At 37.4% G+C, this 24,905-nt stretch overlaps 2 protein-coding genes across 2 annotated transcripts; one reads left to right on the top strand and one right to left on the bottom strand.

Annotated features, from left to right (window-relative positions):
• Window positions 1–188: 188 nt before the first annotated feature.
• heca (hdc homolog, cell cycle regulator) lies at window positions 189–12,746 on the top strand. The gene is made up of 5 exons (XM_007577918.2): window positions 189–652; window positions 4,227–5,232; window positions 6,724–6,890; window positions 10,895–11,049; window positions 12,295–12,746. The coding sequence occupies exons 1-5, from the start codon at window positions 496–498 to the stop codon at window positions 12,457–12,459; spliced, it is 1,650 nt and encodes a 549-aa protein (XP_007577980.1). The 5' UTR covers window positions 189–495; the 3' UTR covers window positions 12,460–12,746.
• mtif3 (mitochondrial translational initiation factor 3) lies at window positions 12,679–16,675 on the bottom strand. Its single transcript, XM_007578034.2, has 4 exons — window positions 16,595–16,675; window positions 15,290–15,755; window positions 14,854–15,005; window positions 12,679–13,614 (listed from the first exon to the last, which is right to left on the bottom strand). The coding sequence occupies exons 2-4, from the start codon at window positions 15,750–15,752 to the stop codon at window positions 13,387–13,389; spliced, it is 843 nt and encodes a 280-aa protein (XP_007578096.1). The 5' UTR covers window positions 15,753–15,755; window positions 16,595–16,675; the 3' UTR covers window positions 12,679–13,386.
• Window positions 16,676–24,905: the final 8,230 nt, after the last annotated feature.

The following is a 24,905-nucleotide window of genomic DNA, read 5'->3' as shown; positions in this document are numbered from 1 at the left end:
TTTCAGATTCTTTTTTTCAGTGGCCCTAATCCTCTTCCGTAGAAAAAAATAATTTTGACTCTCGGTGGAAAACGTTTGGACACCACAGCTTTATCCATTAATACTCCGTTTTTCTTTTCCAAATTGCTGTCACCTTTGTAGTTCCACGTTTTCCGAGAGGACTTGAACGCGGCACGTCGTTGACGGCCAGCGGCGGGGGGAGGGGGCGGGACCAGCGGACGTCAGGGGGTGGAAGAAAACAGCAGAGCAGGAATCAAAACAAGACACGGACACGCCTCCGCTCTAAAAGGTTATAGCAGCTTATTTCTTCTACCTGCTGCAAGCAGCAAAGCCCGCGGCTGGAGGAAACCTCCGCCGCCAAGCGAGGCGCAAAACAGAAAGCGCAAACGCTCCGTCGAAGTCCGCAAATGGAGTCCACAGAAATGCCAGACGGCGCTGACGGGAGGCGCTGATAGAGGTCGAAAACCCAGCCGCCGACGTTGCGAATCGCGTAAAATGCCCAACCAGAAGAGCAGCAAGGGGAAGAAGAGCAAACGCACGAACAGCAGCGGGGACGAGCAGGAAAATGGAGGCTGCGCGGCAGCAGCGGGAGGCGCGGCCGCGGCGGCGGCTGCTGCAGCGACCGCTGCGCCTCGGACGGAGCGCTCCAGCGGTAAGAGATGTTGGAGAAGTTTGGAGATGTTGCTGTCCTTCCAGGAGAAACTCTGGCTTATCTGCGCCGCTTAGGCACTCATGCACTGCGACCCTGCCGACGTTTTCACCCATCCGATCACAAAAGCATGAACTAAATTGATTGATTATAGGCAAACAGAGGCGTCACAGCTCGAGGCCTTGCATGAAGTGTTTGATTTTATAAATAAGCTAGTCGCATTTCCTCAAACTCAGCTGGTGACACTGATTTTAAGGCCACCGCGGCTTGTTTGACTCCAACAAAACAAGCTTAAATCACATTAAAGTGCGCACATTGGACAGGAAAGCGGCCAGTTGGACTCATAATCCATGTACAACTTTAAAATGGTTTCCTGGGGCACACCTTGTCCACACTCAGGTTAAGCTTGTGGCCTTCTTCCTCGCCAGTAACGCTGACACCTCACCGCTTGCGTGCGCAGCCAAACTCCACTGACAGCAGCTGGAGAAGTCATCCCGCTGCAAGCCGCACAAATATGGCTGTCCGTTAGAGGGCTGCAGCAGGACGGAGGAAAACCACAAATCAGCGCATAAACAGCGGAATTAAAGGGAGTAAAATGCAACTTTGCGTCATTTGTGCCGTCAGATTTTCAGCTCAGGGGCCAAACGATTAACAGGTGCAGCAACACAACTTGTTGATATTTCTGAAACTTTCTCCTCATTTTGTCACGTTGGAAACACAAACTTCAATATATTTTTTTTCATTGAGCTCTTATATATTTTTACTTTTTGTAGCTTTACATTATGTTATAAAGTTATTCCCTCATCAGAAACATAACTAAAGTGTTGCCTTGATCCTTTCATTCATGTCTGAGAAATCCTTTAATCTCCATGGCAACCATTCAGCTGTGAAAAACGCCTGGTTGGACCTAGCTCCGCCTTCGAGGACACAGCTCCTCCTCTGAGCTTTCTCATAACACACCAACTCCTTCAGACTAGCCAGAAGCAATTAGCAAACACCTGGTGGAACTGCTAAGTTTGTTATAAAACGTTCTTAAAGGGTTAATAGGGGAGCCATGTTGTGATGACTTCCTGGAGGCGGAGTTTCAGAAAGAGCAGGAGTTTTTAAAGAGACAGAGCCCCAATTTCAAGGCGTTAAATTACAAAATCAAATTTATTTTCCGTCATATTTGACATATAAAGCATTTTTCTAACAATAGAAGGTAACATAGTTACTTGCTTGTGCCATAAAATCACACTATGTGTCTGGAAAATGTATATTTTTCCACACATAAAACAAACCCTGAAAATGAATGAAGCTGTAATTATTAAAGGCTGAACGGGTTTATTATTAGTTTAGTATTATTCTGTCTAAGACACTGTCGGTGGACAATCAAGTCTTGGCATGTTTGCATTTTCAGATGGACTGATAAGCGTTCAGTGAGATTATATTATAATATCACCTAATTCAGCTTTAAGCTTCTCCACGGCTAACTACTAATGTTCACTAAAAATCTCCAATCTTCACAGAACATCTGATTCATAACTTATCCACAGTTTGACTCTGTTTACTTACTGAGCGACTTGAAATCAGTTGGTTTCATTGGGTTTCATGTCACATGCCTCAGACTTTTTAAAGAAGTTGGTTTGTTGCCTGAAAGCTCAATTGTAACGATATAGGAGGGAAAACATGTTCATAATAATAACATTTATTAGATGATGTTGTGATGTTGGCGTTTGGCTTCACATGGTGGTTAAAAACACTCAATACATAATAAACAGGACCACAACAAAATCACAAACCTACAAAACAACAATAGACACAACCTGACAACAACTCTGAGTAATTTGGGATAAATTAATTTTATAAATTTGCTCCACTTCCAGAGGGAAGCGTAAGAAACTCCTCTTTATGGCAACAATTTGTTGGAGCTTTTGTTTTGTTTACTTTTTGTATAAATCTCCCAGCATCCTTTGCTGCGTGTTGATGATCTGATCTGCCACACTGATGATTCAGTCTATTTGTGTCCATACCAGGTGCACATGTTAAAAGTTTAAATACTTTAAGATACTTCTATGCAGTCTAAAATACTTTCACTTATATTTAATTTCCTGATTAAATACACAACTTTCAAAAATCTACATTAAGAATGTTTTAAATTCATTAACAACTTCCATGGTGTATAAATATTTAGGTCAGGGGTGACCAAAGTGCGGTCCGAGGGCCATTTTTGGCCACTGGGCTGATTTTTGTGGCCCTAAACTGCAGCTCAACAGTGACACGTCGTAGCTAATGCAGATTACTTTTTATTTGTAAACATATTTTTACAATGGAAATTGTTGATTATAACCTAATGCACTTGTCTTTTTATAACGAACTTTCTATCTGGAGACTTTTACTGAAAAGCCAACTTTGCTTCACCACAATCGGCTTTTATTTAACTTATTTAATTCGGCTAAATGCAGTGAGTGTTTGGAAAGAAAGTGACTCAGATCCTGTTCATATAATTGAGAGTAAATTTGTTCAACTCAGCATGAAACGATTCGTAAATTAAAAGCCTTTCTTTTAATTTAATTCTGCAAACGTGCAAAATCCTTTAAAAATTTGGATCTACGATAAACAATATCCCTTAGCAACAAAGAGGAAGAAAAAAAAAGAAATCAGACTACTTAATTTGCTTTTTTAACTTTTAAAGTTTTCTTTTAAAATATGACAAAAAGTTTGGACACCCCTGACTAAGATACTTCACGAAAAAGAGTTAGTTGCTCCTGTATTCAAGTTTGCTTGATTATTTTTATTTGTTTTAAAACATTATTTTATTTATCTAATCTAAATGCGTTTGCAACGAACAGAAAAACATTGACAAATCCACCAAAACCATAAATTTAGCTGATTTAAAACCTTCCCACAGTTATGCATGAACGCACTTGGGCAACTTACTAAACCCCATAAATGATTAATACATAGATAAATATAACTATAAGACATTTATTATTCATCTGAAACTCCCAAAACGATGTCTGAGGTTTGAATGAGATCACATTAAAGTTTTGTTCATTAAGAAAAAAGAACGACAATGACGACACAACACTGGTGTGTAACAAAGACGGAGCTGACAGCGCACCGGAAAAGGAAGAAGGAAACCCAACGAAAACACACACACACACACACACACACACACACACACACACACACACACACCCCTCTCATGTTGACATCTCATTGAAGCCGTCTGCCAATGTTTCTTGGCCTTGTTTTAAAAAAGCTGCTGACAGGCCTGAGTGGCCTAATTCAATTCTAGAAATAGATGCTATTAGTGACATTTTCACCATTTTTTGTTTTTATTTTAATTCAGCTTGTGATGAAAAATCTGCTTCAAAGACTCAGGATAAAATGACACCCAGTATGAGCTTTATGTGATCCGTCATCGGAACAATAACAACGATGTTCATCAGAAGAATAGTCAATTTATCTCGATTAATCGTTTCAGCCCTAATCAAACTTTTTTCCTGAAAATGTCAGCTCTTGAGTCATGCAGGCTCAGGATGTGAACTGTAGATGTTTTACCAGCTGGCTGCTCTCCTGTCTGTCCCCTCAGAGGTCCAGTGCGCCTCCCCTCTGGGCTGCAGCCTGGGCCGCTCCATCGACCTGGAGAAGGACGACCACCAGCGGGTGCTCTGCAACAACGAGCTCTGCCCGTACGGCAACTGGATGCACCTGCAGTGCTTCTACGAGTGGGAGAGCTCCATCCTGGTCCAGTTCAACTGCATCGGCCGCGCCCGCTCCTGGAACGAGAAGCAGTGCCGCCAGAACATGTGGACCAAGAAGGGCTACGACCTGGCCTTCAGGTTCTGCTCCTGCCGCTGCGGACAGGGCCACCTGAAGAAGGACACCGACTGGTACCAGGTGAAACGCATGCAGGACGAGCGCAAGAAGAAGCCGTCGGAGCGCAGCGCCGGCAGGACTGGGGCCAGCGGGGGCGCCATGGGGCCCGGGGACGGTCCGTTTGAAGAGCCTAAGAAGAGCAAGCCAGCAGCAGGGGCAGCAGGGGGGAAGTTATCCCAAAGGGCCTCCAGTCAGGAGTTACCTCGTAGACAATCAGTGGACCGCCAGAACTCCATAGAAAGAGGGGGACATGCGGCGGGAGGACTGTCTCCGCTGGGTCCCCCTCAGAAATCCCCGTGCGACTCCCCAGGACTGTCCCCTCCCAGCGGGTTTAACTTCTCCCCAACGCCTGTTCTCGGGTCCGGAGGAGCCGGGCTGCGGGGTTCCCGCCAGCTGGGCGAGTTCTTCAAATCGGCCGTCCACATGGACCCCCAGAGGAAACACCTGCTGGCCAGCGGCGCTCTGAGTCGCCCCGCCGGTTCGGCTGGGGGTCCTCACCTGGACCCCGGGTCCGTCTTCCCGCTGCAGCTGTCCTTCGCCCTCCCGCTCCACCCGCGGCTGACCGGCGGAGGGGACGGGGCCCACCCTCACCCGGTGCAGTTCCTGAGGAGGCTGGACCTCTCGGAGCTCCTCACCCACGTCCCGCGCCACAAACTCAACACGTACCACGTCCGCATGGAAGACGACGCCCAGGCCGGCCAGGGGGAGGAGCTGCGCAGGTAAAGGTTAAAGGGCTTAAAGAAACGCATTTAGAAAACGACTCTAAACTCATCCTTACACGACGGCATACTACTAACAATGTAGGTAGGAAAAAATAAATAAATGAACTTCTTTTCATAGCTGCACTACGCATTGAAGATAGTGTAGTATGCCTTTCTAAGTAGGAAATATAGAAGTATATTTCTGCCACAAATCTCAGAAATTTTCTACAAAAACAAGGAAATTTCTGAGCTTTAAAACTCAAACATTAGCAAGAAGCCCTCAGAAATTGTAATATTAACCTCATAAATTGTGGAGAAAAAAAAACATGGAAATTTCTGAGTTTCAAAAGTCGAAGAAATAAATAAATAAAAAATTCTTGAAAATTTCAGAGATTAATCTCAAAGTTTCTCAACTTTTTCTAGCAAATTTTCAACTTTTCAAACTAAGATATTTCCAAGTTTATTTTCTAGGAACTTTCTGAGATTAATTTTAATTTGTTGTGACAATAATAAAGCAAAATTATTAAAAGAAATTAATCAAGATAAATGATACAATAAATACCCAACCTTACACTGTGTGTGCTGTACAATGGCTGCTGGAAAAGGCAACACATGTTCTGTTGTTGATTTACCATCCATAAACCATTTGGTGCATTCTTTTTGGTTGTGCAGGAGGCTCTACTGATGCTTTTCAAAAATGTACATTTGTATAATTGCGTATCTGTTTGCAGCCATTTTCACATGCGAGTGTAAACGTTGGGTTAGAGGGCGTGGCCAGAAGCACTTATTTGAATTTAAAGTGACAGAGACCCTAAAACGTCTCATTCTGAAAGAAACTCAAAATGGGCAGAACCAGACTAAAATCTTATTGTCTACTAATGATTTTGTGCATAAAATGTAATGAAAATGTTTTGTATCGTCCATAGATCTATCCTAACATGTTCAAGGATACACAATAGGTCACCTTTAAAGAACCTGAGTACCTGCTGACTCTTTGGTGTGTAGAAACACTGCAGCACAATTAAATTGGTGCTGCAATTCACTCTATTCTTCAACATAGAAAGTACTCCTGGGCTCGTACTTCTGTGTATGTTTGATTAGTTGTTGACAGTTTTTTAGACACTTATTATGAAATTACCTCTAACAGGCTGCTCCCTTATAATAGCAAAAAAAGGTTGGGAGACGACAGGGAGACGTAGAGTCAGCCAGGTTCAAAGCAAAGGAACTCAAGGTGTTAAACAAAAACAAAACCCCGTTTTCTTTGTTTTCCGGTATACATTTTTTCAGCTTCTTTCCTGTTTCCTCTCTACACATTCCTCCTTTTATCAATACCAGCTTTTGGGCCAGGGAAAAAATGTCCACATGGTTTTTGTGCGCAGTGTGTATGTATCCAAGCTGCAGCAGCAACATGAATTTATTGAATGAGTTCATACCAGAATAACTTTGAGGTTCCCACCACCAGGTTGATTTATGTTTTTCTTTTTGCCCTTTGGCGTTTCCGTCCTGCAGGTTTATCCTGTCTGCTCTCAGTGCGAGCCAGAGGAACGTGGTCAACTGCGCTCTGTGCCACCGCTCGCTGCCCGTGTTCGAGCAGTTCCCCCTGGTGGACGGGACGCTGTTCCTCAGTCCGTCACGCCACGACGAGATCGAGTACGATGTCCCCTGCCACCTTCAAGGTCGGGTTTACGAGTATCAGATCTGTACAGTTACAAAGCCTGATTTTTGCCACTTCCTGGTCACTTTTACTTGGTGAAACTCCAGTAAAACGTTTTATTCTTGCTGGTTAGGTTTGCAAGTTGTCATTAATGAGTTAATCTAAAGCTGATCAATCTTATCTATCAACTAACAATTTATTAATAAGCAGTCATTTCTTAAAAACTTGAGTTTTCTATTTTATCAAGGGTTACATTTTTCATAACAGGCTGAATTTCAAATAAAAAACTTACATTTTACCATTTGTGTCAGCTACATGACTGGATAAACAGAAAATTGTGGTTTTCTCCCATTATTAAACTTATTTATATTTATAAAATATAAAAAAGAGAAACTTCTTTATTGCTAACTAGAAAAATAAAAGATGAAAAGAATAAAACAGATTTGTTCATACAGCAATACCATCTTTGCCTTATCACCTTCCTTATTGGTATCATGTTTTTTTCTGTCATCACATCTTTGCCTTTGTAGCAAATCATTAAATTTTTAATAAGAAGTTAAGGTTATAACTTAAGAAAGGAGTTTGTTGAGTGTTTATATTTCAAAACATTACTGCATAAAGTACAACTTGTGTCTCACGTCGGACACTTTTTGGACCATTTCTGATTCCTGTTCTGGGTAATCCGCCATCTTTAATCCTGTATCTACTGGCTCTATCTGCGGCGCCCTCTGCTGGATGGCGGCCAAACTAACACCAAAATAAGGACTGAGCCAGTGTTTCTCAAACTTTCAAACCATTTAACAAACACTCACAAACCATATATATATATTAGGGCTGTAGTGATACAGTAATCTTACGATACGCTACACAATATTCTGTCCACGATACGATATATATTGCGATATTCATCAGACGATACAATTCAATACACTTTTGCGATTTTCTGAAAGATTTTAGAGGGACAGAGTGATTTTGGTGATATTTTGTGACTGTTATAGAGTTGGATTGAATTAATTTAACTGAAAACTGATTAAAAGCACCAACTACACAATACCTGGCTCTGGTTGGACATGGACACAGACTTAAAGTCGACAGCTGGACAAAAAGAATCAAAGAAGTGGTGAGAAAACATGTTTATTTTAATTGAAACAGTACAAACTGTAGCTTGCATGGATTTATAAAGTAAATAAAGTGCACCAAGCACCCTGCTCTGAATAGTTTGATACCTTTTTAACCTTGACACTTAACATCTGAAGGAATCACTCTAAGCCTGATGACCTAATCACTCTCCCGGCGAAGCAAGCAGTGAGTGAGCAAGGTGACAGTTGGATGTTACGATACTTGTGGATGAATATCGATTTTTTATAGGAAAGAAAATATCGATATATATCGCGATATCGATATTATCCTACAGCCCTAATACATATATATACACACACACACACAATCTGAAATTAAAATATTAGTCTCTTAACTCACTTATTGTCATGAACAGGTATACTCTGGGCATTTTGAGTTATTTTCATATTGTGAAAAGTGTGTTTTCTAAGCTTTCCAATGTTGTTCAACACATTTGAAATCAAAAAAAGAAGTTCTTCTTTACCACCAAGTGTTGTGTGCATTAATAACATTTAGACCTATTTGTAATTCAGAAGCATAATTAAAGAAAAATAGATTTGAGTTGCTTTGGCAGAAACACAAATCCTCATCTGCACCATTAAATACAATTAATATAAACCCATGTATTTATCTGTTGTATTTAATTAATTTAATAATTTAAATTAGACTTACCTGTTGAGGTGCGAGCAGAGCATCATGGAAAAAAAAAAAACAGTTCTCATCAACTGTGACAGTTGTACTGTTCATGGCACAGAGCCGTTCAAATTGAATCGTTCGTGAACGATATCAAAAACTCGCAGCAGCTATAACTTAGCTTCGTCCGATCTTATAAGTACTCCTGGAGTTGTCTTCTTTCCATCGGTATCTTCAGTTTTTCTTTGGAGTGACCCGGTTTTAAGCCACTTTCCTTAGTTAATCTTAACCACAATCCTCCGGTAAGCTAGCTGTAGCGTCGCACTTCGAGCTGACGTCACGGCTAATAAACGGTCGTTTACATGCAGTACCTGGCGGGCCAGTAGGGGGCGGCCGCGGACCACAGTTTGAGAAAGGCTGGTCTAAGCTGACGATTCTGGTTAATCTATTGGAACCGCAATTTTTCTCAATGCATATTAATCTAATAAATTATCAATCTACAATTAATCATGTCAATTAATACCGGTGTTCCTTGGAGAAACATGAAGCTGTATTTATCAGAAAAATCTCACTCTGCGCTTCATGTTTCTCTATTTAGATAGAAGTTGCTTCTTTGTTGTCCTGCTTGTCCTAAAAAGCAAACGCTGCCCTGGTGGCAACAGTTTTCATGGAAAAGCAAAGATTAATGGAGAGCTGCAAAAAACAAACAAACATGTATTTAGATAAACTTTCACTTGCAGGACAGTCTCAGAATAAGAACATGCATCATAAAATTACTCAAACTGTCTAAAAAAGGAAACACTGAGCCATCAGTCAGCGCCGTGCGTGGAGATGTAAGATTTTCTGCCGACTTCTGCACAGTCCCAACATGAATGTGAATCAGTGCAGCTGCAGCATGGAGCGTCTTTGATGTGCTGACCCACAGGCTTTGATATTCTTGTCTTTGATATGCAGAAGCATGGAAGGGTTGTGTATTAGAGGGTTTGACACCCTTCTGTCTGCAGAACCAAAGGAGATGTGAAAAATGCTTCATACAGATTTAACATGGTCTAATTTAACTAAAACACTCTGTGGTTGTATGAATAATGTCACTATTTTTTCACATTTCAAGCAAGAAATGTTTGAATTGTCTTTTTTTTAAAGGGAAAGGTGAATAAAACCGAGAAATGCATCACCAGGATTTACTCACCGCTTTGTAGATTTATTTCTTTTAAACATTTTGTTGGACAGAGGTGGGTAGAAAACCCAAAAATTGTACTTAAGTAACAGTAGCATTACTTTATATTTTTACTGAAGTAAAAGTAAAAAGTAGCAGACCAAGAAATTACTCAAGTAAAAGTATTTGGTAAAAAGTCTACTCTGATCAAATTATCAATTATTTAATATTTAAAAATTACATCATGAGACAGACTAAATTATAAAGTTAAGTGGAAATTTTTGCACTTTACTACGGTACGGAGCCCTCAGAGGGACATGAGGAGTTTTCTTTCTTTTGTGTTCCCTCGCAATAATCTACTGATCAGTTCATGCGGCATAAGTGAATACTGTAAGCCTTTCTTATGGTGGTCGCCATAATTTCTGCTTTAATACAAGCTTATGGAAGGTTTTTCCATGGACTATTTCTGAGTTATCATCTGATTGTGTCTCTGTTGTGTTCGAAATCTGAATGGTTTAAATGGCTGCTTTCAATGCCGAAAGTACGGCAGCCACCATAAGAAAGGCTTACAGTATTCACTTATGCCGCATGAACTGATCAGTAGATTATTGTGAGGGGAACGCAAAAGAAAAACAAATTCCCATGTCCCCTGGAGGGCTCCGTATGTATGTGTTGAATTCTTGGTTAAAACATGTTTGTTTTTCATTCAGTGGGTAGAAAATCCAGAAATTTTACTCACGTAAGAGTAAAAATATTTCATAATAAAATTACTCAAGTGAAGCGTAATAAAATTACTTCTAAAAGTGCTTTTTTTTCTCTCAAAAAAAGGTTACTCATGTAAATATAATTGAGTAAATGTAACTAGTTACCACCCAACACTGCAGTTGGGATATTTTAGGAAATTAGAGCTTTTTTTTACGGAAATATAAAAAGTGAGAATCGATTCTGATTATCATCTCTCCTGTTTTCTTAGGTCTACAGCTTTAATAATCATCAAGAAATGTTTCAAATATGACAAAAAACATGGTGGAAAAGCGATTTTAAACATCTTCTCCTATAATAACTTGTAATTACTTTACAGATTAATTTTTCTAATAATTTTTGGTGTTAATCAACAGGTCGATTAATGCACCTCTACGCCATCTGTGTGGACTGCTTGGAGGGCGTCCACAAGATCGTCTGTATTAAGTGCAAATCACGCTGGGACGGGAGCTGGCACCAGCTGGGCACCATGTATACCTACGATATACTGGCTGCTTCACCTTGCTGCCAGGTGGGTAAACTGACCACACAGCAAATTAATATTTATGCATAGTCCACCCTTGAAATCTGATTGGTAACTTCCATCATACATAGATTAGTTTTTTCCACACTCCATATCAGTAGATGACAAAAAGGCTGCTTTTGAGGCATTACCATTAATATTTTTGTTTATTTTTTTAAATGGGACATTGCATTTTAATATTTACATGCAAAAACATGAGATGATAGAAAAGAGGCTAATTTCCATGTCTAATCTTGTCTTATTGTTTTAATAATAATAAAAAAACAGCTTCAGACTACTGCACTTAAAAAAAACTATTCATAAAGGGGAAAAGGGTGTAATTAAACAGTTGTTTGCAATTTGTAGTCTACAATAGTTAAATAATTTCCCTTTAAATTGACTAGAGTTAACATAACGGCACAAAAAATAAAGATAAGCCAGGCTATTTGTTTAGCTAAACAGCTACAAAAATGTGGTTCTTTTTTGTTGTTTTACAACCAGCATTAACAATTTTTTATTTATTGTTTCAAGTTGTTTTTTTAAAAGGGACATTCCATGTTAATTAACATTTACATGAAAATACATGAGATAACAAAGTGGCTAATTTCCACCTTTAGTCCCGTTGCACACATGATGCTTAATAAGAAAAAGCCGTTTGCAATTTGTAGTCTATAATAAATTATTTTCCCTTTTAAGTTGATAAGTTGACTCCAGTTATCGTAAAGGCGCTAAAAGTAGAGTTTGATTCACTAATGTCAAATTAGTAGCATAACTTATTTCATGGAGCTGTAATAAACTGTTGTAGTACCCTGACATCATGCTAGCTAATGCTAAAACGGCTAGATTATTGCGGGTAACCAAGGCAACCAGTGAGAACACCGGTTCGAACCTTACTGCAGTCGAGTTGCGCGCGCATCCGCTTTGTTTACAAATAAGCCACGCTAAGCTAAACGGGCTAATTGTTTAGCTAGACCAGGGGTCACCAACTCCAGTCCTCCAGAGCTACCATCCTGCAACTTTTAGATTCACCTCTGCTCCAAAATGTCTGAATTCCCTCACCAGCATTCATTCCTCTCTGCAATAGACTGGAAACGAGCAGTTTATTTGATCCAGGTGTGTTTGAGCAGAGACACATCTAAAAGTTACAGGATGGTGGCCCTCGAGGACTGGAGTTGGTGACCCCTGAGCTAGACTGTTAACACATCTGCTAGCAGTGTTAGCTCACCTGTGTGTCCATTTCCTGTTTGTCGTCAGGCTCGGCTCAACTGTAAGCACTGCGGCAAGCCGGTGGTGGACGTCCGAGTCGGGATGCAGTATTTCTCAGAGTACAGCAACGTCCAGCAGTGCCCTCACTGCGGCAACCTGGACTATCACTTCGTTAAACCCTTCTCCTCTTACAAAGTACTAGAGGCTTATTGACAAACGTTTCAACACACGCTAGTTCAGATGCTTTTTGTTCTCATTTTCTAACACAATTTAGGACAGATCTTTAATTTTCTGGGGCCTTAAAGGTGGTTTTATGATTTTAAGTTCTCCCTTTTTTAAAAAAAGAAATACGATGGAAGAAAAAGTCGAAGTGTGAGAGAGGAAAGTGTTGATAAAGTGTGAGCAAACACATTTATCTGAGACAAGTGAATGTATCTGTAAGCCAAATTTGCTTTTATTTTTTACCAAAACCAATCTTAAAATAAAGAGAAAGATTCACACTGATGATGCTGTGGCGCGTTCTTTACATCTTCAACCTTTAGCAATCATTTCATTCATTTCCACACAGTTTGACAAACTAAAATCAGCATCCACAAGCCAATCACATTTAGGAAAAATGGAGTAGATCCACGAGTAATCTGCAGCTTTTTCACCAAACTAGCCATATGTTCACACCCAAGGCTATTGGGTTACAGGAACATCAACTCTTTTACAGCTTTTATTCTGCCAGTGTCGAAGTTGCTGCTTCATTATCTCTCGTCTTGTCCTTGCACGTCTCTGTAATCCTCATCTCGTCTTACAGCGGCATCTTACTGCCTCTGCTAACTGAAACATTATTCAGTTCAGCCACCTTTAGGTCATTTTGAGTCTATTTCTAGTTATTCTGCATGTGTGTGTAGTGGATTTATCTTGCTGTGAGGTCATCTTGTCAGCTGCTTTGTGGGTCTGTATCATCTTAATGTGACGTATGTGAATGTTTTCATGTTTGTTCTGCTTGAGTTCAGTATTTTCCAGTCATTTTAAGACTCGCTGACCTCCCAACATGAGAACCCAGCTGCCTGTGTTGATAAATATGACCTTAAACTCTGAAGCTGCTGTAACATTCAGGCTCTGTTTAGTTTGTGTGAAGGCGTCTCTCCATCACTGCTGCACGGCTTCCTCCGTTGTGTCCGTGTTGCTAACAGGAAGCGTTTTACGGGCTTCAGGCTGCGGCTCCTCAGCTCTGGTCTTTGCTTTCTGCGCCAGCTCCTTGGCGGACGGCGGTCGGAGGACGCACATGGCCACCTGACCTTCTCGTGTGACCTTTGGCGTGGAGACGAAGGCCGTCATCACGTTCATTTGCTCCACCATCTCCTCCAGAGTTTTGTCCTGCAGAGAGAAAAACTTCATTAGATCTTATCAGAAAGTGTTCCTGCCAGAGAACTGGTTACTTTTACTTGAGTAACTTTTTGAAAAAATTTACTTCTAGGAGTATTTTTACTGCACTGTACTTTTTACTTTTACTTCAATAATTTTATTTTGAAGTATCTCTACTCTTACTTGAGTAAAATTTCTGGATTTTCTACCTACTGAATGAATAACAAACATGTTTTAACCAAAAATTTACCCGACACAAACACACACCTTGGATTTTTATTAAAGTTTTATATTGAAAGAAACTGATTTGGAATTTTTTCTTTTACCTGACTGTGTTATTTTTTGTTACTTATGAATTATTGTCATTTCGATTCTTAAAAAAGCAAAATTCTAACTTAACTTCACATTGTGGTCTGTCTGATGATGTCATTTTTAAATATTAAATGATTGATAATTTGATCAGTTACTCATATCTTGAGTAACTGATCAAAGTTAAGTTTTGTAAAATTAAGTTTTTACATGGGGTAAAAGCTGGCTACAGAAAAAAACTGTATGGAAAATTAATTTACCTAAGCAGAACCATGAAGAAGTAAAATAATAATAAAGTAACAGATCACAGTCCAATCTGTCAGTCTCACTGCAAAAACGTAAAATCTTACCAGGTATTTTTTATCCAGTTACTATCAAAAATGTTATCACACTTGAAATAAAACAAAAGTAACTTACAATAACTTTTCTGCAAGATAGCAGCTTTTCAAAATAAGTAATTCCTAAATATTGATTAAAAAAACGTTCCAGTTCCATTGGCAGATTTGTAAAATGGGACAAATGTGTTACAAAAGAAAAGTTACTCATAAGTTCGTTTTGTTTACTAAGCAGTAGAAACTAAACCAAAAATACTTGATAAGATTTTATGTTTTTGCAGTCCTGGAAAGCGTCACAAAACATTTTCCTAACTTATTTACATCAGGCTCATTTTCACAATGTTAATAAAATCCTTGCTTTGTTTGACATTAAACATGTTTTTCTGATGTAATCCATTTAAGGGGGTGAAAATTAATCGTTGTGATTTAAAGGCTAAAAGCAAAATAAATTATCCTTAAGAAAAAAATTCAATAAGTAATAAAAAAACCAGCCATTTGCTAATAAAAATTAGATTTTTTTTTCTTTAGACTCAATAAATAGATTAAATTAAATTAAACCCAAACTTTTAAAACAATATAAATATTTATTTTTCTGAGTAAAGCTGACCAGGTTGTCATTGTGCTGGTGGCGTTTTCCGCGCAGCGTCAGCCTGACGTGATGTTTCTTCTCCAGCCAGCTCTCCGCTTGTTTCAGCTTGGTGGACAGATCGTGGGACGCGATGCCGACTGAGAAGCTGAGCTCCTTCACCTGGGTAGGACCTGCACAGCAAACCTGAGTCAGAAAACCTTCAGTACGCTCACTGAGCCTACAGACATCTTCACTCTAGTGAAACTATCACTGATCTCAACTTGTCACCAATTTGGTGCGTAACAGGAGGAGCTGAAACCCTGCTGATAAAAATCTGGAAGTAATTTTTATGAAATAGTTTAAGATTTCTTAGTTGTCAGATAAACATATCGTTTTAACAGAGGGTTGTTCCTGTTACCCATATGAAGTGAATAGTTGTGATCTTCTGGACATTAAAGTGATTTAGGTTTCATACTTGCTTTTGCCTTATTTTTCTCTCGGAGTCTCAGCTGCTCCTCGTGGAGATGTTTCCCGCTCATCAGCTGGTACAGCGGCGGCTCTTTGTTTTCCTTCAGCAGCACCAACTTCAGGTTCTTCTCATTTATGATTCTGATCACATCGGCGCGATGCATCAACCCCAGGTTCTCCCCGTCCTCATCGATCACCTGGATCTCTCTGTGAGGGATTTTCCGCCCAACGCTGCTGATGGAAGCGTTGGCGTGAGGATCCTGCTTCTTCTTCTTCACTGCTGGAGTCGGTGTTTCTTCAGGAACCTCCGTGGAGAACGCAGATCGTCTCCAGGATGAAGAGAGGATGCCGTGTCTTTCACAGAGTCCGGCTGATGTCAGAGCTGGTGTCCAGTAGCCGGGCCCGGTGCTGCCGCCGCACATAGCTCTCACTGTGTGGCCCAGAAGCCACCGCACGCGGCCTGCAGACATTTCCTGCACAGAACAACCGCAGTGAAACGTAATTAATGAAAAACAAAAATCAGAGCAAATTAATGCTAAAGGTATAAAGATGTGGAAGAATAAGACAAACCAAACTCATCTCTCACTCCAATCGTTTCCATTTGGAAACAATATCATAATATGGTTGATAAATTGTCAGTAATTATTGTGATAAATGATAACATTGTTGTTTTGGGACCATTTTCAAGTAATATAATGTCAATGGCATAACTCACCCTCTCAAATACAGGAACAATTAACACTGGAACTGGAAGACATTTTAAATATCCTAAACAAAACCGAAACAAAAAAATCGCACTCACCCCAAACCATAAATAAAATGGAATAGGATATCTCTGTAAACAAAACTACCCTTCAAAAAATATGAATCATTAGACTCATTTTAATTTACCATGTTGTTAACTGCTCATTGCGACAGGTTTAGTGGTTTGGACATTTTTCCAGTTATCAGTTCTGGTTATGATGGTTAACCGAGTTATTTAACGTTTGATCCGCCAATTGACTTAAAAATAAAAATCGCCACTGAATTTTATAAAATTAACATCAGCTGTCTGATTTCTAAATGCAATTGTACCCATATAATGATTACAATACAATGTATAGTCAACAAAATGATAAAAAGTGTCTATTTACGGAGACTTTCTTTTTTAATTGTCCTCAAACACTTAACATTGACCTACATCAAACCCTCGAAAAAATAACAAATAGCGTTTCAAACAAACCTTGTTTAAACAGCGGATACTCTGTCCAATTTACATAAACTACTACTACTACGTCCCTCCGTTTGTTAAATACATTTGCACATGTTTTACCTCACTAGTAGATTGTTTTTCAGTCCTCTGTGAGCAGCTGCAGGGTGACTGTGTCTACTTCCGCCTTGCACTACTTCACGGGACCATGCGTCAGAAAAGCGCTCTGCTGCCCCCTGGCGGTCAGGACGCGGAAACGGAATCCAAACTTGGCAAAACAGATGGACGTTCTGCACGTTTCAGACGTTTTCCTGCCTCAGCAGCTCAGGATTTAATAAGTGGATCAAAAACAGACTGCTGAATAAAGAATGTTACCATTTTAATCAGGTTTGTTAGAGCAGAGACACATTTAAAAGCTGCCTTAAGAGATTAACTGGTTTTGATCTGGGTTTAAATAGCATACACATAAGCTTTGTTGCTAAAACAGAAAAAAAGTACAAAGCTTAATGTTTATTTTTTGCAGATATTTATATTTTATTCCAACTTTAACTGCAACGTGCAACTACAGAAGTTAATACACATTTATGAAAGCCAAACTAAAAATATATTTTAAAAATTAGTTTCCTTTTGGAAACTTGAAGGCTGGACCAAATGTGAATTGATTTTTATTTATTTATTTATTTTTGGAGGGTTTTTAAAGCAAAATAAACATGTTATAATGGGTTAAACTCCTCCTTTGCACAAATAAAAGCCCACGCTTCGTCATAAAAATACATTTTATATATCTTCCTTGGAAATATGCAAATATTTACAAGCAGATGTACAAAAGCTGAAGTTAGCTCGTTTTTAAAGTATTACCAACACAAATATGACTACATCACTTTTAATATAAAATATTTTACCTTGAATTATCACAATAAAATACATTTTAAAAATAGCTATTTAACTTTGATATTTTTCTAATGTATTTTAAAATCAAGACTGGTTTAGGAAACAGTTTAGTTTCTTGTCTCTTATTACAGAAAGTTGGCTAAGAATCATTGTTTCAGTTTGTTTTGAATGCATTTATTTAAATATCACCAACTTTTTAAAGTAAATAATAATTTGATTAAATAAGATGAGATTAAAAGATTGTTTTCTGTCCATACTGATGTAAGAATTGTAGTTTTTAGCTCCATTTCTGTTTCAAAATATAGAAATAAAAGTTGCAGTCTTGCTTGAAATATCTAATTAAATGGAGTTTCCTTTTATTTTCCACGACTCTTTAAAGACAAAGAGTTGATTTTGTGCCTCTATGTGAGATATCAATCAGCTCATGTAAATCAAAATACATTAATGTCACTCAGAAGGAAAATTCATGGGAATAAAGGTCAGAGCTCCGGTTTTCTGTCATACCTGTCCGGTCAAAGAAACAAAACTTGTAAATAAACAAATTAAGCAGAGATAAAGCAGCTGCGTCTGCTAGCATCTGAGAAATAAACACATGCAAACCAGACGGAGAATCCAACACTGTTACCTGGAAAACGGACAGATAGCATTAGATACCAGCAACCAGAAAGGAAACAGCAAAGTGCAAATGTATGGTGGATTTAAATGATCCTGTTCAGGTGAGAGGCTGGAAAAAGCTCCACGAATGAAGTGGAAATATATTTTAGAAAACATTTTCATCTCTCAGGCTGAACTATAAATACCTCAAGTTTGACAGAAGAGAGACAGAGGACTTTATATCCCAGTTTAACTGCTGGAAAGATGGAAAAAAACAACTTAGGCATCAGAATATATACTCTGTAACTTATATTTTATGACAATAAATGGTTTATTACAGGGAAAATACATTAGACTAAAACAATATATTGATATTTTCCTTTTCACCAGCTGGTATTTGATATTTTTAGAGCAAGTTTACACTTAAAAACTGATAAAAATAAGTAAAAAACATAAATAAGGAGCAGAACAGAAACTATTTAGAGTAATGCACAGATATTAGTGAACTCAGAGTATCAGAAATCCAGAGGTGGGGAGTTAATGAATTAAGTAGATAAAATAGAGTTTATGTGAAATAATAAAGAGGTAATGAGAATAACTGAGAGAATTCAAAGGAACCTGAACCCAGAAGAGCTTTGGTTCTTACAAAAAATAACACAAAGAATAAAAAAGATCACGTTTCCTGGACCAGAACAAAAATTAGTCATTTATTTATTTCCACTGGATTTCAGGTGTTATTCCAAATGTTTGTATCTTAAAGGAAACAGGATCAAAGCAAACTGGGTTTCCTCAGTCAGAATCATTATTTATTCTGCTTTTCCTTTCAATAAACTTTAGTTTCTTAAGTTGCATTCTTTCTTAATATAAACATTACTTAGAGGTGGGCAGAGAACCCAAATATTAAACTCATGAAAATATCTTTACTTGAGCAAAAGTAATAAGTATCCGTCCAAGAAATTACTCAAGTAAGAGTAAAAAAGTAAAACGTCTACTCAAGTACTGAGTAAATGATAAAAATTATCATTTAGTATTTAAAAATTACATAATTAGACAGATTAAAATATAAAGTTAAATGGAAACCTTGGTGTTTTAAAGATAAAAATGACAATAAATCATAGAAATATCAAGAAAAAATAAAATAAAATAACAAAATCAGGCAAAATGAAATTTTTCCAGATCAATTTCTTTTAATAAAAACTGCAAGTTTGTGTCTGGTGAATCGTTGGTTAAAACATGTTTTTCATTTAATAGGTAGAAAATCCAGAAATTTTACTCAAATAAGAGCAGAAATACTTTAAAATAAAGTTGCTGAAGTAAAAATGTAACTATAGTTACGACCCAACTCTGACAAGAAATTACCAGAAATATTGTTTAGATCAGAATTAATAATTAACCATTTATTCCCAATAAAACTCTGTGTATGATCAATGTGCTGATAATTATTACATACAGGAAGTTCTGGGTGTTTTTCTAAAATATTTAAATGTGTAATATCAATTACACATAAATATGGCCTGAGGTGTGCATGATAAAAATATTGTTTCTCAGGATTTTTAAGGAAGTATTTAGCTCAGTTTGCTAAATAAATCCTGAAAATGAAATTAATCAGAAAATCTTTACAACTGGAGAATATATTTTTTTAAAATGCGACTTGTAGTGACTGGAAGCAGCATCAAGTTCAGAAAAGGGTCAAGTAGCTAAAACCAGGAAGTTTTTTCTCCGTAAGACAGATTTTTTTAATTGATTTTTTTCAATGAGTAAAACAATTTTGTTTTTTGTTGTTTAGATGTATTTAAATCAACTTCCGTTCCAGGAATTTAAAATGGAGATTAGATACCGAATACTCGTAAACTGTTTCACGTAATATGAAGATTTGTGAACGTTAGACTGAGATTATATAATTTTTAAGTAATGAATGGATATAAATGAATAAAACATGAAAATAATAGATTAACTGTAAAACATAAACATTTAATTCTCCAGAATAAGGTTTCCGTTCTGGGTATCTGTCCTAGAAAATGTTATTATTTCTAAGCTGCTTTGCATGGGACAGCAGCGCTGTCACCGCTGACGACATATCCCAAAACTCAAATTTGCAAAACAAAATATTTGCACAGCTCACCATGCAAAGTCTGAGCATTTCCTGCTGACTGAAGAGTCTCTGTTTCTCCTCTGTGCTGCACTTGGTCACTGCTTTACCGGAGGAGGTAAGATAAGAAAATAATTCCCGTTTTAGGGAAAAATGCACATTTTTATTAATTTAATTGCAGCTGTGAAAGGAGAATTTATTTTTTCATTGCCGTCAGAGCAACATGCCTCCTCACAGCTGGATGAACTTGGTTTTGCTGGTTGGCTGTTTCTGGATTGTTGCTGCTAGTAAGTATGAAAAATCTACAAGAAACAAAAATTTTATGAGACTTAATTTATAGAAAAATACAGATGAATGAATTGTTGAATCTACTGTCGTTATTATAGCTTTAAATGTGAAATGTATGATGGTGTTTTCTCTTCTTTAAAAAAGATCCAAATGTCAGACAGATAAAAGAGCAACAGACAGACAAAGTCAAATCTTGTTTAACGGACAAAAACACAAATTATATTGTTGCTGATAACTTCTATGGAATCATCAGTGCATCAAAGCACTACAAGCAAAAGACGACAGGTGAGTCAAATGTTTAATTTCTGTTTTACAATCCATCTGTGCCACATTATGAGATGAATGATCCTCCTGAATATGGATAATTTTTCTATAATACTGTAATTTATAGAATACGACTATTTTTGCAGCTGCAGGTTTAAATATGTTTGCAGTATCTTCTTTTAGGTCTGAATTTTGATGGGATGTTTAAACTATTTGGGTTTTCATCACCTGTGGTTAGTTTATTCTGCTGTAAGACACTTTCCCAATATAAAAAATATTTCTAAAATGACCAAAATGTTTAGTGTAGAGCAATGTCCACTTTGTCATTGCTCTACAAAAGTCATTTCTTGCAGCAGTTAAAAGCTGCAGTTCAATGTCTGTCATTTTATTTATATAGCATTTTACTTTACACCAAGCATCCACAATTTAATAAATAAAAAGATGAATTTTTCTGAGGCAAGATAAGTTTTTGCAAAGGCAGGAAAATGTATAAATGACGTTTTATCTCAGAGCTTTCTGACTAAATTCTGACTCCAAGTAGAGCCTAATGTGCATCAGTTCACTTTCAAACAGCAAGTTATTATTATAGATTCATGGTTTTATTGCATTGATTTAATTCTCAAATATTCTTTCTTTTGAACTGAAAGATGTTATCAAAGGGATTTGTATCACTACAGTTTATAACAACTGCAAAGAGAGAGGTGAGTATCTGAAAACTCTACAGTTGTCAATATTTAAATGCTTCTGTTAGATTCTGAAGGTTTATTGTTTCAAAGATACTATTATGTTGGGGTTTTTTTATTTATATAATTAATAACATTTCTGATTGTGTTCTCTTTGTTTCGGTTTAAAGAACTGCCATACGGCTTGACTTGTGGCGAAGTCTCTTCAGAGATTTGCAGTAACCTGGGTGAGAATCAACCAGAAATCTGAGATGAAGCAGATTTTCTGTTTTTCTTTGACTCTCTGAACTCAGACCTAAGAAAACTTAGACATGCAAGAGGATCAGTTTTCTTTGACTCAAATCAACATTTCAGGTTTTTGTGAAGATGAAAAAAAAATACGACTGAACTTCAATGAGTACAAAAAATGACCTCTGTGATTTCTCAAACAATTTTCTGATAACAAGTGGAATCTGTAGTTGACCTGTTTAGTTTCACAGAACAAGTTATAATTATGCATTTTCATTTTGTCTTTGTAGCATTCATCTAAATTTTATTTATCTTCTTTTTGTTTTGGTGAAAAGATCTGGAAACCACTTCGAATTGTGCCTCTCTCACTTCAAGCATTTGCAGTAAACTGGGTGAGTATCAATAATAAAACTGAAGCGTCTCTCAGTGTGAAGCTGCTTCTGTAGTTTAAGTTTATTCTGAATATTATTGTTGTGGTAGGAAGGTAAGAAGTATTTGCACTTTGACTTTTCATTTATGTGATATTAGGTCATTTACAGCAAAGCCTCTGTGCCATTTATGACATGTTTATCTTTACTGGGTAAACTTTTCTCTCCAGTTTAAACTGGGATAGGCTGTAGCTGCTCGAGTCTAAACTTCCATCAAATCTATTTCCTGTTTGTCTTTCACTCTCTGAACTAAGAAAACTTTGATGTGCAAGAGGATCAGTTTTCTCTGAGGCAAATGAACATTTTAGGTTTTAGCAAAGGTGAAAAAATACATGGATGAGTTTTCTGACTCCACTTCCTGCCGACGAGTTGAGCATGTAGTGAATCTCTATAGTTTCAGAGAGTAGATATTTGTTATGGATTTCTTTTTTCTCTTTATTGCATTTATTTAACTCTGAGTTATTTTTCCCTTTGACTTTGATGATAACAAACAGGTGATGCTACTATAGAGAAGACTTGTGAAGCTACTTGCAAAAGTATCACCAGTGGTGAGTCTCTGTTTCATAAGTTTAACTTTTGTCAACATGTAAATAGTTCTGTTAATTTCAATACATTTATAGTGTCATGACTGTTTATTAAAAAATAAATATTTTACCCTTTCAATCTTCAACTTTAAATCAGATGTAAAAGTAATACAGTCACAGGATGACTGGCTGCAGCTGCATGAGTTGGTTTTTGTTATGTCTTTATAGTATTAATCAATGTTCTTTCTGTTTTTGTGAAAAGCCCTGAACTGTGCCACTTTTCCTCAAGACCTCTGCAGTAACCTGGGTGAGTGGCAACAATAAATTTTAAGCAGCTCTCAGTGTGAAGCTACCACTGCAGTTTGCTGTAAATTTATTCTGAATAGTTGTGGTGATTTGTAGGTAAGAAGTATTTGCACTTTGACTTTTCAAATTCAGATGATATGAAAATAATTTAAAGTAACTCACTGTACTGCATGCAACCTGTATATGTTCTGCAGGATGAACCTCTTTGTCTCTCAGTTTATACTGGAATCGGCTGTAACTAAGAGTCTATATGTCTCTCAAATTTATATCCCGTTTTTCTTTTACTCATGGAACTCCATATAAGAAAACTTTAATGTGCAAGAGGATCAGGTTTTCTGAGATAAGCTAACATTTTGATTTGGCAAAGGTAAAACAATGAAAGAATGACCTGATCCATGCGATGCATCTCCCTCTCTCTCTCCAGTTTACATTGAGACTGGATGCAGCTGCATGAGTTCAAGCTCCTGTGAAATTAATTATTATTTCTGCCCCTTATTCAGTCATATACTAAGAATATGTTAATCTTGAAAAGGAAAAAAATTCTCTGAGCAGAACTCTATAGTTTTTGGACAGAAAGGAACATCTTTGATTAGCCTGCAGGATCAGAGCTTTATCAAACAATTTTCTGCTAACAAATGGCATCTATAGTTCAACTGTTTAGTTTAAAATAACTATTATGGAATTGTATTAAGTCTTAATAGCATAAATTACATTTTTGGTTATGTCCTTTTTCATTTTGTTTCAAAACCCTGAATGACAATGAAGAAAGTTGTACCAAAGTCATTAAAGACCTCTGCCCTAAACTGAGTGAGTATCAATAATAAATCTTAAGCGTCTCTCAGTGTGAAGCTGCTTCTGTAGTTTAAGTTTATTCTGAGTAGATTATTGTTGTGGTAGGAAGGTAAGAAGTATTTGCACTTTGACTTTTGATCTTCAGGTTATATGAAAATAATTTAAAGTAACTCACTGCAACCTGCTTATGTTCTGCAGGATGAACCTCTTTGCCTCCCAGTTTACACTGGGATAACCTGTAACTATATGAGTTCAAACATCTTCAAATCCATATCCTGTTTTTATTTTACTCATGGAACTATATTATAAGAAAACTTTGTTGGGCAAGATAATCAAGTTTCCCTGAGATAAATTAACATTTTATGTTTTTGCAAAGGTAAAATAATGTATGAATGACCTGATGGATGGATCTTCCTCCCTCTCCAGTTTATACTGGGATTGAATATAGCTGCCTGAGTCCAAGCTTCTGTCAAATTCATGATAATTTGTCCTCTTCTTCATTTGTATTCTAAGAATATGTTGATCTGGAAAAAGAGCAATTTTCTCTGACCAGAACACTTAAGGTTTTCGACATGATGGATCTTTTCTTTGATTAGCCTGCAGACTCTGCGCTTTCTCAAAAGATTTTTCTGGTAATAAGTGGAATCTGTAGTTGACCTGTTTAGTTTCACAGAATAAAACACTATGATGAATTTCTGTTTTGTCTTTACAGCATTCATCTAATTTTATGTATGTTATTTTTGTTTCGGTGAAAAGGTCCATCATCCGCTTCGACTTGTGACTCTGCCACTTCAATTTGCAGTAAACTGGGTGAGTATCAATAATAAAACTGAAGCGTCTCTCAGTGTGAAGCTGCTTCTGTAGTTTAAGTTTATTCTGAATATTATTGTTGTGGTAGGAAGGTAAGAAGTATTTGCACTTTGACTTTTCATTTATGTGATATTAGGTCATTTACAGCAAAGCCTCTGTGCCATTTATGACATGTTTATCTTTACTGGGTAAACTTTTCTCTCCAGTTTAAACTGGGATAGGCTGTAGCTGCTCGAGTCTAAACTTCCATCAAATCTATTTCCTGTTTGTCTTTCACTCTCTGAACTAAGAAAACTTTAATGTGCAAGAAGATCAGTTTTCTCTGAGGCAAATTAACATTTTAGGTTTTTGCAAAGGTGAAAAATACATGGATAACTTTCAGACTCAGAGTTTTCTGACTCCACTTCCTGCCGACGAGTAGAGCCTGTAGTGAATCTATAGTTTCAGAGAGTAGATATTTGTCATGGATTTCTTTTTTCTCTTTATTGTATTAATTTAACTCCGAGTTATTTTTCCCTTTGACTTTGATAACAAACA

Source organism: Poecilia formosa, unplaced genomic scaffold, assembly GCF_000485575.1.
Source record: "Poecilia formosa unplaced genomic scaffold, Poecilia_formosa-5.1.2 Scaffold1, whole genome shotgun sequence".
Classification (NCBI taxonomy): domain Eukaryota; kingdom Metazoa; phylum Chordata; class Actinopteri; order Cyprinodontiformes; family Poeciliidae; genus Poecilia; species Poecilia formosa.
Note: the sequence above shows the minus strand (reverse complement) of the source record. Positions and strands in the feature narration are given on the sequence as shown.

Excerpts from the sequence above, each read along its gene's own strand:
- heca (XM_007577918.2), top strand. The coding sequence starts at position 496 with ATGCCCAACCAGAAGAGCAGCAAGGGGAAGAAGAGCAAACGCACGAAC. Across the intron at positions 653-4,226 it reads TCGGACGGAGCGCTCCAGCG|AGGTCCAGTGCGCCTCCCCT; the intron begins GTAAGAGATGTT and ends CTGTCCCCTCAG. Across the intron at positions 11,050-12,294 it reads CTGCTTCACCTTGCTGCCAG|GCTCGGCTCAACTGTAAGCA; the intron begins GTGGGTAAACTG and ends GTTTGTCGTCAG.
- mtif3 (XM_007578034.2), bottom strand. The coding sequence starts at position 15,752 with ATGTCTGCAGGCCGCGTGCGGTGGCTTCTGGGCCACACAGTGAGAGCT. Across the intron at positions 15,006-15,289 it reads GAAAAATAAGGCAAAAGCAA|GTCCTACCCAGGTGAAGGAG; the intron begins GTATGAAACCTA and ends TTTGCTGTGCAG. Across the intron at positions 13,615-14,853 it reads ACCAGCACAATGACAACCTG|GACAAAACTCTGGAGGAGAT; the intron begins GTCAGCTTTACT and ends TTCTCTCTGCAG.